Below are 19,220 nucleotides of genomic sequence, written 5' to 3' on the forward strand. Positions count from 1 at the left end.
ATAGTCAGTCTAATTAGCAAAGTGCACATGTAACAAGGATCTTGATTGGTCATTTCATTTAGCGATTAATCGTTAACCTTTGTGTTACGGCACCCTGGATCTACATTTTTTTTTTTCTTCTGTCGTTCGCAACATATCCTTGGCAATGAAAACCTCTTTGTGTGAAAACATTAAAGCTTTGCGTTTGTTCAGTAATTATGTTTGCATCAATATGATTTCTTTTGTTCTCTTTTTCTTTCCTGTAATACATGCATGTACGCATAGAAGAATAAGTCAACTATAATTTCTTCATTTCCAAGGGGGATCCACACGTTACAAACTTTGCTTTTTGGTGGATCCCCTCATTTCCATTTATGCTCTGTATTATACTGTGTTTTTTTTTTACGAAGTAAGAATGCCCTTCTATAAAATTGTACTTGATTTGTATTGCTTGATATTACTTTGTATTATGTTTTGAGTGGAAATGAAATAAAAGAATTGAAATATGGTCTAATTAAAGTGAAGCAACTTTGCCATTCAATGCTAACTTTCAAGGAATACTTGAATTTGATTGGCCAATGAGCACTACTACCATGGGTGTGCAAATATACCATGATGCTTGAGGATCTGGCTAAAACTATTCACATCAAAGGAACATCAATAGTACCCTTCTCCCAAGGGCAAATGGCTCAAGAGAAGAATGGTGTTCCCAAGTGTGAATAGTTTTAGTTTGTTCAGAGGATGAGCCATTGTTTATCTATTTTTTATATCCTTCCACCTGTATTATTCAACATCACATAATATGAGAAAAAAAAGAAAAAAAGTGAATAACTTATGAAAATTTTCACCTAAATTTTCTGATATGTTGATTGTTTGGCAGGCAGCCAGCCCTAGTCTAGTGATACAACGGCGCAGACACTTTATCAGGGTCCACTGCGAGCACAGTGCAATCAACACAAGTAATAATGCAATGCCGGCTGAATCAAAAACCTCTCCGATAATTAAATATCAATTTAAAATCGCGCCTTGCTTGTTTATAATGAATCAGTATGCTGAAAATTTAATTAACTCTAAACAGGCCGGGGGTCTCTAAAGTTCTTTACTAATCCTCTACACTGGAATACTAGTCTTGGATCTCTCTTGCAAGGGTTGCGTTGGCCTAAGACCTCAAACATTGTACTAGCTCAATGTCTAGATGATGATAATCACCGTAAACTCAACAGATCACTGTTCTTAAGTAATCCTCTACGCTGGAATACTAGTCTCGGATCTCTCTCACCAGGGTTGAGTTGGTCTACGACCTCAAAGATTATACTAGCTAAATCTCTTGATGATGATAATCACCCTATACTCAACAGATCACAGTTCTTGAAGTAATCCTCTGCACTGGAATACTAGACTTGGATCTCTCTTTCCAGGGTTGAGTTGGTCTACGACATCAAAGATTATACTAGCTAAATCTCTTGATGATGATAATCACCCTATACTCAACAGATCACAGTTCTTGAAGTAATCCTCTGCACTGGAATACTAGACTTGGATCTCTCTTTCCAGGGTTGAGTTGGTCTAAGACCTCAAAGAATGTACTAGCTAAGTCTCTAGATGATGATAATCACCCTATACTCAACAGATCACAGTTTTTAAGTAATCCTCTACGCTGGAATACTAGTCTCGGATCTCTCTCACCAGGGTTGAGTTGGTCTATGACCTCAAAGATTATACTAGCTAAATCTCTTGATGATGATAATCACCCTATACTCAACAGGTCACTGTTCTTTAGCACATCTTCTGCACTGGAATACTCTTGAATTTCCCTGACCAGGGTTTTGAGTTGGCCTAGGACTTTCCGCTGGCTCCGGTCTGAAGGGTATTTCTTTTCCCAGATCACCTTATCCAGGAGATACTCTATCCAGAAGACATTGGTCTTGGGTTGGAATCCTTCCCATTTGTTGCTGGTAATCATAAATAAATGAGAAAATCAACACAAATGATACATTGCATTGCTGCACTCACAAAATTATAAATGATGTATGAATAATAACAACCAACGAATTGAAGAAGTAAATGAAATTCAAACAACTCCCTCATTGGAGTTTTTCAAGAGACTTTACGTTGAAAATTATCTATAAATATTACACTAAAATCATGGGAATTTGTAATATCTAGTGTGTTTTTCATCCTTCATAGCAAACGAAAATGATGTTCATGGAAATGGTTTACCATCTTAGTCAACTATTAAAGAACAAGTCCACCCGAACAAAAAGTTGATTTGAATAAAGAGAAAAATCCAACAAGCATAACAATGAAAATTTCATCAAAATCGGGTGTAAAATAAGAAAGTTATGACATTTTTAAGTTTCACTCAAACAGTGATATGCAAATCCGGGTTGGTATGCAAATGAGGAGACTGATGTCATCCACTCACTATTTCTTTTGTATTTTATATATGAAATATTCTCATTTTCTTCTCATTGCCGACTGAAACAATGATTAATTCCTCCCTAAACATGTGGAATTAGCATTGTTTAATACTATATGGTTCGGTCAAGTTAGTCCTCATTGTCAAATTTGTAATAAATGAAATATTGTATAATTCAAACAATAAAAACAAAAGAAATAGTGAGTGATGGACATCATCGACTGACTCATGTGCATGTCACTCAGTTTTGCATATCACTGTTTTGTGAAAAATAAGCGAAACTTTAAAAATGTCATAACTTTCTTATTTTACATCCGATTTTGATGAAATTTTTAGCATTATGCTAGTTTGATTTTTTATATTTATTTAAGTCAACATTTTCCTTGGGTGGACTTGACCTTTAAAGTTAACTAACTATACCGAACCTTAACCTTCAGGTCTATTCTAATCCTACCTCAAAATCAAGGTACAGTAGGTCATCACTGATAAAATAAAGCACAATGAACCTGTTGAAGACAAAACATCACAAGCAGGCTATCTGAGAGAAACTTACTTGTTGTGTTCTTTCATAGATCGATAAACATCAAACTGTTTGTCGCCCTCTCCAGTGAACAGAGTAGGATCTTCGGCGAGATCACAGAATACAGTGCACTCATCTGAGGACAAAAACAAATCCAAATATAGTTAGAATTCATACTTTTTTTGGGCAGGCAATAGGAAAAATAATAATGTATATAAATATATATATTTGAGATCAGTAGTATGGAGAGGGTCGTAGCAAGGTCAATACCCGTTTTCATCAAGCTTTCGGGCACACACACACACACACATATATATATATATATATATATATATATATATAGTCAAACCTGTGTTAGTGGCCACCTGTCTATAGCAGCCACCTGCCTATAGTGACCACTAAAACGCTTCCCATGGAGGCAGATTGTGTGTATAAGAACCTATCTATAGCAGCCACCTGTCTATAAAGGCAACATTTTGTGTTTTCCTCGGGTGGTCACTATAGACAGGTTTCACTGTATATATATATATATAAATATATATAGTCATCAAAGTTATAATAGATCAAAGGCACACACAAAAAGAAATCAGATATAAAAAGAGGAATGAATACAGACACAATAAACAGAACCTGAAAACAAAATTTATTTGTAATGGATCATTTTTTTCAAGAGGAGATTTATTTGTAAGATAAGATTCTCTTGTAGTAAATATCCCTGACTGTGGAAATCATGTTCATAAACAAATAAGGATGCCTACATATGATTATGCAAATAATAGCAGGAAGAATTTATTGAACACTATGTATAGTAGATTGCAGTGGTAGGTGTTAAAGAGACAGCTTCAAAGAACATGTCCACCCCAACATAAAGTTGATTTGAATTTAAAAAAAAATCCAACAAGCATAACACTGAAAATTTCATCAAAATCGGATTTGAAATAAGTTATGACATTTTAAAGTTTTGCTTAATTTCACAAAACAGTCATAAGCACATCCTGGTGGGTATGCATAATGAGGAGACTAATGATGTCATCCACTCACTATTTCTTTTGCATTTTATTACATGAAATAGGGAATATTCTAATTTTTTACTCATTGTCAAGTGAAACAGCGATTAATAACTCCCTGAACATGTGGAATGAGCATTGATTAATACTATATGATTCAGTCAAGTTGGTCCTTATTGTCAAATCTATAAAAAATGAAATATTGTATAGTGCATCCCACAAAAAACGAAACCGAGATTTATTGATGATTTATCATAACTTAATCACAAATACAATAGACAAATGACCTATTATTTTAAAGCTTAGAATCTCCTCTTTCATCTGAAATTACTGAAATTATTTCTCATTCACGCATGAGTGAGCAAAAACAAATTTAAAAGGGAATTCCAAAAAGTCACTTGGCGGGCCGAATCTGGGTTTAAAAAAGAAAACCACATTTTTAAAAAGTTCAATATCTGCTCTTTAATTTGATACCTCAATCACAGAAAATGGTCAAGGAATAACAAAGTTCTGGTTATTTGAAATAAGGCTTGAATTTCAATAATTTCATAAAATGAGGTTTTACAGGCTAGCGTTCAAACTCACTCGACGCTCCGTTTTGTTGACAATCTGCCATGCATTAACTCTTTTGTTACCGTGCAATAGCTTCTGTGGAAAACTGGTGAAAACACATTTATTTAATGAAATTATGGAAATACAAGCATTGTTTCGAGGGATTATAACTTTTTTACTTCTTGACCATTTTTTGTGATTAAGGTATCAAATAATAGAGATTGAACTTTTTAGTCATGTGACTTTCTTTTTGAAATTTAGATACACCCTGCCAAATGAGTTTTTGGCATCCTTTCTTTGAATTGTTTTTGCTCACTCAAGCGTGAATGATGAACAATCTAAGTAGTACAAGATGAAAGAGGAGATTCTAAGCTTTACGTTGGTAGGTCATTTGTCTATTTTATTTATGATTTAATTGCGATAAATCATCACTAAGTTTCGGTTTCGTTTTTTCTGGGACGCACTGTATAATTCAAACAATAAAAAAACAAAAGAAATAGTAAGTGAGGGACATCATAGACTTTCTTATTAGAGTTGTGCATATCTCTGTTTTGCAAAAAATAAGTAAAAGTTTAAAATGTCATAAATTTCTTATTTTACTTCAGATTTTGATGAAATTTTCAGCATTTTGCTGCTTTGATTTTTCTCTATTTATTCAAATCAACATTTTTCTGGGGTGGACTTGACCTTTAACCCTATCTAGGCCGGGGGGGGCCTCGGAGGCCCCCCCCTCAACAAATCGCGCAATATTTTCGCCGCGCGAAATTTTTTGACCGCGCCACTCGCTGACTTTTTACTTTCAAGTCTTGCGCAACTTTTGAGACCAACTTTGCATCCTCCGGGTACGTGGTTCCGAAATTACGCAACATTATGTAAGTGCATGTCAGACCGAAAATTGCTCAAAAACGTGATTTCGTGTACAAAGTCAATGCAAATTGTGTTTTCAACCAAAATTCATAAATGTATGATTATTTTTAGTTTTGCTGCTCTAAATGTATTTATTTTATGCTTTTTATGATCACAGAAGAGTCCCCAACAAATTTCATTGAAAAAACAATGAAAAACAAAAGGTCAAAAAACAAAGAAATACATAAGAAATTGCAAAAAACAATAAAATACATAAGAAAATGATTTGATATCGCAATTTTTTTCATGTACACTTGCTAAGAACACCACAAAGAGTTTCTATACCAAAAATTAGTACATTTGGAGCTTTATTTAGGGAGTTAGAGGAAAAAGTATGATTTCGCATACTAATTACGCATAAATTAGCATAATCACTTAATAGCGACTCGCACGAAAAAAATTACTATACAATCTTGGAGATTATGTCCCAGGCAACCAGCATGCCAATTTTCGGCGCGATCGCGCGGTCGACGGCCGAGATCTTAGGGGGGGGCCTGGGAGGCCCCCCCCCGGCCATATGAACTCCCAAAATACCCCGGCCTAGATAGGGTTAATGAGATACCTTTCTGTAATCTTGACAGGGTGAAATCAATGATGCTGATGTGCAAACCATGTGACTCTACAGAGATCACCTGACCATCTAGCATAAAGGTCACCTGATCATCCTTGGTGTCTCCAACCAGCACATTGCCCCAATGCAGGTCACGATGCTCAAACTCCAGCTCTCTCTCGGCTACAGCCAAGGCTCCGGTCACCTGTCTTATCACACTAACTGCCTGGTAGATGTTCTCAAACTGCCGGAAGATAATTGATACTTTCACGTTATATTCTTGGCAGATGAAAAAGGGGGTTTACCTTTACCACTCAAAGCATGAATGGAAATAAAAGAAGGTACATTAGTGTCTTCCCTCAATTGCATTAAGCCATCAAAAATATTTGACTGGCACAAAACATTACATTACGCTCTTAAGTAGATGACCAAGAGTTGGTTATCTTAGATGACAACTTAATGTCAGAATAAAGTCCATATTTCCCCTACAGCAGCCGTACGGCGAGTCGAAAACAATTTTTGTACTAGCTACATAGAGGTGGTCTTAATAAAATTGGATAAAACGGCTGTTTTTGACTCGCTGTATGGCCACTGTAGGGGAAATATGACCAAAGTATAACTGTCAAATTACACAATTTTCAGGTATCCTACAGGTGAAATTATCTGTGAAATGCATATAATGTTTGTTGAATGCCAACAAAGATGTGTCAATAACTTCACAGAGTCATTTTACCAACAGTATGACAGAGGTCATTTGGGCTTGGCAGTTAGCATATTATTGAAAGGCTATGTTCCACTTCCCAAATTTGCAATCAATGAGTGTGTCTATGTCACTTCACCAAGGTTGGTTGGACATGTGTCTTTAAACCTCTTTATTGCACGATGATGTCCAGTTGTGAGTTATGCATACCTCAAAGCTCTCAAGATCTTTGCCTCCATCGGCAAACTCAAAGACGATGAACAACTGATCACTTGGAAATATATCTAGGATAAAAGATATGTCGACAAAGTTTAAATATATGGAAGAGGGTCTTTGACAGCCGAAAAGGAGGATGAAAAGAAAATTGTGAAAAAAAGCTTAATACCATGCAATAAAACAGAATGTTATCATTTCAAAAGCAACAAAATCTTTCCTTCCACTTCAAATTTATAAACCATTAGACTTGACATGAATCAAATTTCAATATAACAATGAAAAAATGGTACATGTGGGTAACTGCTCACAAATAATTTTATGAAAATTTGAAAGATCATAAAAAATAAAATTTTGAATTACAACTAAACTGAAAAAATTCTTTGAAATTCCATCATCAGACATGACCTCGCTCATAATTGTAAAGGAGGAGGCACAGAATACAGACCTGTATATCATAAATCAGGGTGCTATATAAGAACTTGCCCGATTGCCAAGGGCAAGTAAAAGTTAGAGTCAGGCAAATGATTGAAGTAAAGACCAAAACTACTTGCCCAAATTGGGCAAGCAGAATTCACACAGTAGAAAGCAAAATTCTCAGAGTAGAATGACCAAAATTAGGGTCGATACTTGATATTGACCATAATTTTGCTCATGGCAGGCAAGATAAAATCACTTTGGAAAAAAAAATGCAATAACAAGGTAGATCGGTTCATGTCAAAAGAGAGAAAAGTGTCAATGGTTAATAAAACTTAAAACTGCAACACTTTCTTTTGAAGAGGTAAAAAAAATTTCAAGGATTTTTTTCGGGCAAGTGCAATAGATTTTGGGGCAAGTATATTCCAACTATTTAAAAATTTACTTATCCGATTGGGCAAGCGCTTCTAAAAAGTTATGTAGCACCCTGCATAAATATACAAATAAATAAAATAATAAAACCCTCGTAACAAAACAAAGAAGCTAAACCTAATATTCTTACCAGGTCTATCATTCTCCGAGGTCTTCCTGTCGTCATATTTGTCCCACTCATCAAGAAGCTTCTTAGGGTATGACCCCTTGACACATGACACACGATTGACTCCAATGAAGTTTGTTGTCATGGTATCCTCACCTTCTCGAAGTACACTTAGCTCCCTGTATATCAGTGACAAATAAAATGATAGTGAATCCTGATTCAACCTAATTTTCACTTATGAATAAAATTGATCGTCAAGTGCAAAAATGATTCTACGTAGGTGCATATAATATTAGCAGCTCAAATAATTTTAAACAGTAAAAAGTTGTCACGGGAATGTTGAGCACACAAAGATTTGGGAGGTCAAACCATTATTAACGCACAATATTTTATCCTCCCAAACACTTGGCTAGAATATTAAGCCACCCAAAACTCTGATCTACCATCAGAATATATAGGTAACATATTTACATAATATTGACTGGCCTTGAGGGTAACATCAAATATGTCGCCTGCAACAGAATCATATTTGGACGAGGGCAATATGGTTCTCTTAAGGGCGACATATTTGATGTTTCCCGAAAGAAGAGCCAGTCAATATTAATATTATTACCTAAGGCTGTACAATGTGTAATTCAAGCTACTATTTGGAACAATTTATATGCCTGTTTGCTTATCACTACATGTACTTCTGATTTCAGGTTATTCACGACCTTATCGGAAGTAATCATTAATAAGCAATTGTGACGTAACTGTCCGGAGAGGGCAACATGGCAAATGTTTACCTAGTTGGTCTCGGATTGAAAGTAGCAAGCAAAATATGACTTTTATTTATCTGCTAAGTTGCCTTGTATAGGTAATAGTAATTAATACTGACCATGAAATAACAATTTCAGGGAGGATCTCTTCAAATGGTTTCTGACTTTCTTCATTCACAGGGAAGTCCCCTTCAACAGGTATGATCTGAAACAGAAAATGAATGAATCTCAAACCATCAACCACAAATGAGAAGCAAAGATAAATACAAATGATGCATAAAAGTGTACAATGCTCAACAGGAGAATATTCAATTGCTCATCATTCTCGCATCTATTTTGAATATATTCTGAAATGTGATTCTATATTGAAACCACATATATACTTGAAAGCAAAATCTTGATAAGACCACAGCACAGACAGTATTGGACTTTCTTTTTAAACTTCAGTACAGTCAGAAGTTTTAAACTTCTGACTGTACTGAAACAAGACAATCAAAACACGAGAGGCTCTTGAAAATAGTATGGTAGATCCCAAAATGCAATTTAATTGTGTTGTTTTGGCCTTACTCAAATCTAATTCTCATAAAATCATAAAACTGAAGATTTTAAGGGCAAATAGATGAAGTACCATAGAACTACTGATAATCCTGAACTCATTGTCCTAGGATGTTCTAGGCCTTCACCAATCTAGAATCTAGATTTCTTTGACTGCAACAGATAATAATTCTTTGCTATTGATGATCCTTCACCAATAATTCATGGACATTCCTGGCTCTACCAACCTAGAAAATTAAAGTACCCTGAGAGTTTAAGGTTGTTATACTGTTGATAGTCAACACATAGATCCATATTCTGGTAATTAAAGCTAATGAAAGTAGTTGCAGTAAAACACTGATTTTGTGAGAAAGTCTGTAAAACCAAGGTTAAGTATTACTATATCATATCATCATGGATCTAGATTTGTACATTTACATAAACTGAACTTTGTGAAATCATAAAATCTAAGCTGAAAAACGATCACACTGAAGATCGCCAACACAGATAGGTACACGCAGGTCAGTGTATATTATTATTGCTGGAATAAAGACCTGAAGGAAGTGCCCGAATCTGCGCTTATTTTGCTTATTTCTCAGCAATTACACAATTTCTTCCAGAATCCTTTCGCACATATTTTTTATTCATACAAACAGACACTTGGGTGGTCATTATATTGGATTCTATAAAAAGTCTTATTGAGATCGTTACCAGAACTGGAATTTATCTTTAAACCCAAGTGTAGCCCTAGTCTAAACTAGAATTTTAGGCCACACTTTTATGGATGCTGAGTGTCACAAAACTTCTCCCACATTCATGGTAAAGACATCTTACCTATCAAGTACTAAAAATTCCTTGTATTTTCCTTTTCTAATTTTTATGACAAAATAAATTCAACAACCTTTTCTGGCAGGAAAAATTTGGAATCGGTGAATGAGTTGACGATTGGCATTCCATAAAAGTGTGGTCTAAGTTAACCAAGGTTTGACTATACCATGGCTATAATACTAACTTTAATTAATCACTTTTCATGAAATCCATATCTAAGCGCTATTAGAATACCACCTATAATCTTTGGACAACAACCATGAAACCAGTCTTACCTTGAGAGCAACAGACTTCCTACTGTTGGTGGTCCTGAAGACCTCACCATAGACCCCTTCACCAATCTTGACACACTTCTTCATCATGGCTGACGGTATGCAAGCTGAGAAGGTGATGAAATCTTCCTGGTCGCACTGGGCGAGCACCTTACATTTAGGGGACAGCAGCTTGCCGGTCTTCCTGTTCCTAGTCGGCGTAAGGGCAACCTGATTTGTGTAAAAACGCATAACAAAGAAAAAGATTCATAGGCTAGCAAATGAAATGTGTAGTGTAGTTTTTCATGAGACATAGTACATGTAGTTGCTAATGCTATTATTCTGATTTTCTGCAACAAATTATCAATATAATGATGATCAACACTACTATAGGCATGTACATGACCATTGTACCATTAAGTCTGTATAAAATTGAACCCACGCCCCCCACCTTCAAAATGAAAAAAAAAAGAGGGGGAGAGACAGCATTGTTCCTGAAATTATATAAATGTGATCTTCCTTCATCATTAAGTGTATTTTTGTCTTTACTTCAAGATGTCTTCATTCAAATTGTATAATTTTTCAGCTTACCATATATTATAAAAGTCAATCATAATCACCAAGCATGAAACTAGACCCCAATAGCCTGTATTCTTGAAAGAGGTTTTAGATGCACCATGGTACAAAACCATGGACTTATCAGATAGCATTTTTTTGTACATAATAACGCTTATTTCATCGCAGACACTAAGAAAAATCCAATTCCATTTGTGCTTACAGTAGCAAAGGGCACTAAAAGGGAAGCACTAGAAATCTGCATAATCCATGGTTTTGCCCTATGGTACAAATTCAACCTCTTTTGGGATTATGGGCACATAATTTCTCACAAAAAACCCTAGAGATCTATCAATTCAACCACGTTTGTAATCTCCTATCTTATAAAAGAAATATTCATACCTTGAAGCTGTCAAGAGCAAGCCTGCTGATACTTTTATTGACTAAAGGTGTCTTGATACTTTTTGGTTCATCTAACATGGTATCTTTCCTTTCTCGAGGGAAGCGCCGATGATTGTTCTTTGACTGGCACAGTGATTCATGGTCTCCTGATACTTCTGCTGCATCAGAACAAATGCCAGAACTAAGCGATATCCTTTCCAAAGAAACTTGACAAGAACGGAGTCTGACCCCACTCTTAAAATCTGCACCTTGGTCCTGTTCTGGATCCTGGTCTAGATCTTGTTCCCGATCATGGTCCTCATCATCAAACAGGTCCATGGAACCATGTCCGAGCTCTTCTATGGATTCATTGGATATCCTGCTCAGCTTCACACTGCATTCGCGAGTCCTGCAAAGCTCATAGGAATCATCCACCGAAGACTCATCTAGATGGATAGCAGAAAGACGAGATGCCACCTCTGCCACCTGATCATGCTGCCTAGTCCTTAACCTTCTTGGTGCGAAGAGAAATGAATCATCATCACTGAAGCTTAAGATCTGAGGAACGACAACCCTCTGACGTTTCGCACGTCGACGTCCATGACTGCCTGGCGAGAATGGGACATCACGCTTAGCTCTGCGTCTTGTGATGCAGCCTCTGTTACCAAGAGATTGACCGAGGCTACGTTGATGCGCTTCACATGGTGTACTGGTCTCCACCATCCCACTACCAAGTGTTAACCCATCCACTATCTCTTCATTCAAGATGGGACTGGTCGCATCATCACTACTGCTACTAGTTTTCTTCTCTTTTGCGATATTGAAGATCAAATCAAATGAAGAATTGGGTGCCTTAACTCCCACTTTCCCTCTCAATATCCTTCCAGTTTTCATGTTATTTTCTAACACATCAAGGTCTTTCTCCTCCTCTTCCTCTATGCTGTTTGCTTTGACTTTCTTGTACTGCCGGCTCAGTTTAGAGAACTGTCTGTCCTTTCCAGTTTTGTTCCCTTTTGAATTCTTTTCTTTGGATGCATCTGTATTTCCATCATTATCTTCCTTGGCATATCCCTACCAATAAGAAAAACAGACAATCATTTACAAACTTGTAAAAATAGCAACTTTACCTCTTCACTCTTTGCATTTTATTCAGAGTTCTCCCATTTCAAATGGCAAAGCATTACCCTTTACTTGGGAAGTTTCAACTCTGTCAATGTTTATTGTTACAAGTTTATTAAATCAATTCTCAATCAGGTAGTCTACATTTTGCTAACTTGGCAATTAACAATTTTATTGCATGAGATGCTAATAACAGGCATTCAAAATTAAAAGAGTTGTATGTTCTTTGATAAACAAAGCCTTGAACCATGAATGACAAAAATAAAATGTATAGGGATTTTGAGCTTTGAAATTTGAATCATGAAATTACTTCCAGCTATTCCAAGAGAAGCTTTGGAAGGGTGTCATTATGGTGAAATCTTGGCCCCGTTCACCTACAAAAGTAAAAAATAACCAAGTTTGCCAATGACCATTCAATGATTTTCTCTTACCTCAAGTGCGGCATTGGCTTTCTTTGCTGCTTTTCTCTGTGGTTTCTTACTTTCAACAACATCAGCAGGAAGAATGTTTTCTTTCTCTGACACACTGGAAAGTTAAACATTGTAGACAAGAATTATATCACTTCACTGAAAAATTGATTTGAAAAAAGATAATAATAAAGAAAATTGCAAGGGGGTTATTTTAGAATCAATCACATTTATTGTCAGTTTAAAATACTGGGATGTTTAAACTCTAGAATTCAAAAAGGTGATATTCATACAACATTTTTGATTGGCAAACAGGTATGGACTGGTTGTCAGGCTACTCCATATATTGCATTTAGCAGCGACGATTGAATTTGACCGATTCTATCTCCCTATTGTACAAGCCACAGAACCCACCGTATTTTTTAGATATGTATTACATGTAAACTTTAAAGGTACTATAATGAAAAACTGAAGAATTAAATAAGGATTTTGGTAAATGTTAATGACCAAATATAACTGGTTAATAATTTGATTTCTGTTAGACTCCTAAAGAATGAAGTGTTAGCATCCCCAGACTGGTTACCTACTAAAGTACATCCTTACTTTATTGCAGCGGCATCTGAGGAGGCATTTGAATCATTATCGGGTGAGCTGAAAACGTTGGATATCTTGCGTCGTCCTGCTAAGAGGTTTGGTGAAATCCAGTTGTCTTGTTTTATTGTCTTCTGTTTGAGGCGTCCATAGGTCTTTACGACCCGCCCATCAAAGGCCATAGTGCCACGTATTTCTGATTGGTATGTCAGCACCTGTAATTGTAACAAAATAATAAATATCTAGAAATCAGTGTTCAAGCTAGACCCATTTTAGTGGTGGTTGCTAAATTGCTTGGCATTACAAAGTTTTTTTCATGTCTAGTTAGTGGTCTTAAAGTTTAGAGAAAAGGAACATCAATACAATAACAATCTGACATTAGCAAATCTTTGAAAATAAATTAATTATCAAATATAAGATTTACTTTAATGTAAATTATGCAAATAAAACAAGATTAAAGATGAAAATGAATGCAATCCTCTTTGCAAGAAGTTACATGTACGTTTTGAAACACTATTAATTTGAAATTGGTGGACAGAAACAGTGTCTTCATGAGTAGTGGTCAGAAATCTGTGCCCGACCACTGCCGCCCACTGTAGCTATAGCATCGCTAGAAATACATGTATGCCCTTCAGCCTCTGCCCTTTTGACAGGGGGAGTTCACCCTAAAGCCGGGACTGTACCTGTAAGTCTAGACTAGTCAAACTTTGATTCTATCGGCTCATGATCACTAAAAAAAAAAACCTGGGTTCTGATCGGTCGCAGGTCAAACCGATTGCGATCACATGCGATGTTTTGAAATCAGCCGTGAAATATCTGTGAGAACAAATACTGGCCCAAAATCACCAATTTTGAGGAAAACCGGAGCCTCATGGACACGGAGGGAAATACGGGTGAAGAGTAACATATTAAGGGCATTATCGTGGTTTATGTCACCAGTCCATTCACTGCCATTTATTTCATCAATGGCGGTGACTTCTTTCCACTCCCATTGACTTTGAATGAGCGCACACACACAACTTGAAGAGAGGTGACTTTAATTTCACCGATTCACGATAAGGTAATGTTGTAAGTTAGAGCAATTACGGGATCGGAGTTCGGTTCGAAAGTTTTGCTCCTAAAATCGAATTCGGTTCGGATATCGGATCGGAAGATATTCAAAAACAAAAAAATACATTAAAATTTGTATGTGGCCGGCATGTGGACAAATGCTGCAAGCTACACTGATGGCAGAATTTGTTTTGATCTCCGACAAAAGCGGAGGAAGAAGATGATGATTTGTTTTGATCTCCGACATAATCGGAGGAAGGCAAAGAAGATGACGTTCCAGCGCGCGACACTACCGCTGATCAACGATAGGCCTCTTCTCTACAACATCGTGGTGATGGCAGAGTCCGTCGTGAACTTTTAGAGGTCGCATTACTTACCGAAAAGGACGCACTACTATCCGAAGTTGTTTCGGATGATATTCACCTTCTCTACAACACCGTAGAGATGGCGGAGGTAATGGTAAACTCTTAAAGGTCGCATGACCTCTAGAAAAAGATGCACTATTATCCAAAGTTGTTAACGATGATATAATTCACCTACTCTACAACATCGTAGTGATGGCGGATGTAATCGTAAACTCTTAGAGGAAACATATTCAGATAGTCATGAATATTACTGTGCATGTCAGCGTGTTCAACTACATCTTATTTGCCTCCGCTTAATTAAGATCAAAACATACATGACATATCATCGTCTTCTTGTTATTTTTCTTCTTCCTCCATTTTTGTTGGAGATCAAAACAAATTATCACCAATTCATCATCATCTTTTTGTTCTTCCCCGATTATGTCGGAGATCAAAACAAATCATCATCTTCTCCTCCACCTCCCTTCACTAATATCGGAGATAAAAAATTTTCTTCTCCTTTATCTTCTTTTCCTTCCACCGCTTTTGTCCGAGATCAAAACAAATCACCAGCGCTTTTTGACGGCAAACATGTCGCCATGTGTGTTTTTTTTTTGTCTTGTTATGTTTTGGTTTTTCTGATCTGATTTTTTCCCCACTGGTCACATATCAGAGTTCGGAAAAATGTAGAAAAAAGGGGAAAATCGGATCGGGAATTGGAATAAAAATCGGTTACAACATTACGATAAGGCCATTTCAAGTTGTTCATCGATCTTTCTCGTTATATTTTTTTCTTTAATTTTTACAATAAACATGATTTCCATCCCACCTTTGTGACTCGAAATATCCGGACTGAGCTGATTCACCGTCTCAGCGGTAAGGCCGAATCAGATATCAGTGGAGTGGAGCCTGCACGAACTTCGCTCGAGGTAACCGTACATGAAACGCAACACCTGGGACTACACAAAGTCTAGACGAGATCAATTCTCAGTAAAATCTAACTAACGTTAGGGCTTGTCACGTCATCTATTCACAAATCAGATACCATTTCATTAATAACAAAAATTATTAAAATCAACGGCAATCAACACAAAAAGTGACCGTAAATACTAATATGAGTGTGCTTACAAAGATTATTGGAGAATTGTTTCTTTCAGTAGCGCCTGCAATCCAACCTTTCGACAAAATATATTCAAATTAACCGGTTCTCAGTATCAGCGATTGTGATTGGTCAAAGTCATTGTTGCTGCTCCTTCTTTTTTTATTAAACCGTCTGTCATTGGTTAAGAGTGCTGAAGGCGTTGCTAAACTATAGGTCAGAGAGAAAAAAAATACTTTCCAAAATCTTAAAAACATCGTTCACTTGTTTGTTGATTATACACCCACCTTTGATTTAGTTATGCATTTATTTGTTTTTCTTTGTTTATTTACTTATTACTTCATTTATTCAGTTATTCCTTCATTTACTTATTCCTTCATTTATTTATTTATTTATTCATTTATTTATCAATCATTAATGCATTCATATTCATTCATTTATTTACTTATCTAATCATGTCTCTGAAATTGAAACGATATTTATTTATATTTCATGATGAATGATGGTTTTTATGCAAGGTGGCATGCATTCTAAAATGTTTGCTTTTTCTTTAATATTTGTTTATTTATAATGTTTTATTATTATTACCATGTAGCAAGTGTATAAGCTCATTATATATTTTTTCAATTATTGATTTGTATTTATATATGCAATTGATTTGTATGATGTCGAAAAAAAAGATGGATAGGCATATAGAAGTGAATAAACCAAATAAATTCAAAATCAAACTCAAAGTTACCGAATTAGTGGTCTCCAACTTGACCCTGTTCAGTAACAATATAAAAAAGTAAACAGTAATAATAAGAAAAAAGATACACAAGCATTATGATAAACATGTAGGCCTATATTTTTTTGAATAATTGGTGTTTTCAATTATAAGCATGTTCAGAATTGAATTATCAATCGTAAAAATCAAGTGTAAGATCAATTACTTTGGTTTGTGTTACAAGACCCTGGATTAATTCATTGACAAGGCCTTGCCTTGCATAATTTGAAGTTTGCATCACAATTTATAGCTCCACTTTCCCCTCCTTTTCCATAAATTAAAAAATAATAGGGATGCCCCCCCCCCCCGCCTCCCCCTTGGCACAAACTGTCGGTCTGTCTATATTTCTATGACATAAGAAAAAAATCGGGACCAATGAGAGCGATAGGATATCTTAATTCCATGACATTGATATGTCTCAATTCGGAATGATCGAAAACCTCTACAAAAGAAGAATTTTAGAAATTGGATCAAGGTGAAAACGGGGTGAAAAACTATACGTCATGGCACCTCCGATAAATGGATAGTTAATCCTCCATCGATCTGATGAACAATACCATGACATAATACCACCATTTTAGTCCATAAACCTTCACCCCGGGGCTAGTATTAAATTGTTGGAAGGGGGAGACCCCGCCAAGACCCCCGCCCCTCCTCATATCTCGGCCGTTGATCGCAAAATCCTGCAAAAAAAAATTAACATGCGCATCATTATTTGCGATAATTTTGGGAAAATAGGCCATAGATGAAGCTCAAAAAGTGCTAAAATTTGGTGCACACGCTCTTTGTACACGATTACTTTAAAACGTAGGCCTACTTTAGCAAATAGGGTATAACACATTGAGAAATCTTACTTCTTTTTTTATTCCTTGTGAACTTCCTTGTTTTTGTTACTTTGTGTTCTTATTGTTTGTGAGGTTTTTTTTCAATGGAATTCCTCGGAGATGATATTCAGATCATAAAAATGTGAAATTAATTGTTTTGATGCAAAAATAATAAGGATAGATTTTACATTGAAAGAAGAAGAAGAAATTTAAAAATAGAAGAAAATATCAAGAAAAAAAAATATGGATATTCAAAAGGCAAGGTTTTCTTTAAACATACATTTTATGAATTTTCAATCTCAGTTGTGTGAATCATTTGTAATACGTCCATGTGTGAATTGAATTTAAATATGATGATGATGAAGATGATTTTGATGTGATGATGATGGTGGTGGTGATGATGAAGATGATGGTGGTGATGGTAGTGATAATGATAAAGCAGGCGCAGATCCAGACTGGGTCGGAATTATCAATTTGCCTGAAAATTTTTGACGAAAAAAAGGGTCATCAATGAAATTGCCGGACGTTTCATCCCACAAAACTTTGACAAGTAAAAACAAAAAACAAAGAAACAAATCAAAACAAAATGAAAAAACGTTCATTTTATGGGGTGCGCAAATGATGCATTCTACATGCTGCACAAGTACATTTTCTTACATTTTATGGGATTTTTTTTTATTGAAGGACTTTGCTGCAGATCATTTCCTCACATCTACATTTAATATATAAATTTCATTTTTAATTGAAAAAAAAAATCACCTTCTAATTAATCATACATATGTTACACCTAATAGCCAGAAGAAGAATAAACTGTATATTATATATCCATTATGGAAATTGAATCATAATACGAACATCAATCACCCCACTTAACATTGTACAGACCTGATTTATGTATCAGTGCTAATCAATTCGCCATGTACAAAATCTTCTATTGTATTTTATTCATGCATCTTCTATAATCATGGACCTACTATAATCATAAAAATATGGTTTCAACTATTATTGGCTTTAAATCGGAGAACTGGTCATATTTCTGACAATATGATGAGATATAACATTTTGTAACAAGTATAGACAGCGAATTTAGAGCAGACACCTTGTTATACTCATACTACGTCAAGAAGAAAATTGATAAATGAATTGTAATTTTCATTACAATTTGTTAACGGAAACTTTTTTACGGAGATAAATTTTGAAGCTCTTCAGATCGCATGCACAGTCTCGCTTTTGATTCCTGTACAGTAAGGTGTCTTTTTCATTTTATCAATGTGTAGGCCTGTTTTGCATCGCTGAGTGTGTAATTTGGATACTTTACTCCGAAAACATAAAAAACAAGTTTTTATAATTATATACATCCTCAAGAAGTATGATTTGCACCCGGGTTGTATTCGTCGTCGCATCTCTTTTCTTATTCATTTCTGGTCTGTCTAGTTCGACAGAGATAAAAGGTAAGTGATATTTTATAGGAAGAAGAAGTTTTGGTTTAATGGTGGCACAGGTGAGTGTCGATCACCAGAGCTGTGAATGACACCGTTCAAGATTCGAAACTTATTGTGATTCTTGACTATTGTATATACTAGTATCCATTTACACCCCAATCATACATTGTTTTTGCCGCATTTGAAACAGCAAACCTACGATGAACATTTTCACGTTCCGTGCTAATTGCGCATGGGGCAGCGGAACGGCTTCGAGAGTGTGGGGAGGGGGTCTCCATTTTTTCAAGTTATTTCAATTTATTTTATTTGATTTTAAACAGAACAAAGTAATGTGGTCGAAATAATTACAATGAAATTATCCAGATAAAATAAATTGAGGCGTATACAATATATATTTATCTATAAGTAAAAGTTAAACAAAACACGGAGTATTATAGGCCTATGTAAGCAAAATTATCATAAACAACATA

General features: G+C 35.6%; 1 protein-coding gene across 1 annotated transcript; it reads right to left on the bottom strand.

Annotated features, from left to right (window-relative positions):
- Positions 1-407: 407 nt before the first annotated feature.
- Positions 408-15,832, bottom strand: LOC121425155. Its single transcript, XM_041621154.1, has 11 exons — positions 15,748-15,832; positions 13,238-13,440; positions 12,659-12,752; positions 11,130-12,179; positions 10,197-10,403; positions 8,679-8,764; positions 7,826-7,980; positions 6,844-6,917; positions 5,946-6,177; positions 2,952-3,054; positions 408-1,931 (listed from the first exon to the last, which is right to left on the bottom strand). Exons 2-11 carry the CDS (start codon positions 13,405-13,407, stop codon positions 1,727-1,729), a joined length of 2,376 nt encoding a protein of 791 aa, XP_041477088.1. The 5' UTR covers positions 13,408-13,440; positions 15,748-15,832; the 3' UTR covers positions 408-1,726.
- Positions 15,833-19,220: the final 3,388 nt, after the last annotated feature.

The sequence above is a fragment of the Lytechinus variegatus genome, chromosome 12 (assembly GCF_018143015.1).
Source record: "Lytechinus variegatus isolate NC3 chromosome 12, Lvar_3.0, whole genome shotgun sequence".
NCBI lineage: Eukaryota > Metazoa > Echinodermata > Echinoidea > Temnopleuroida > Toxopneustidae > Lytechinus > Lytechinus variegatus.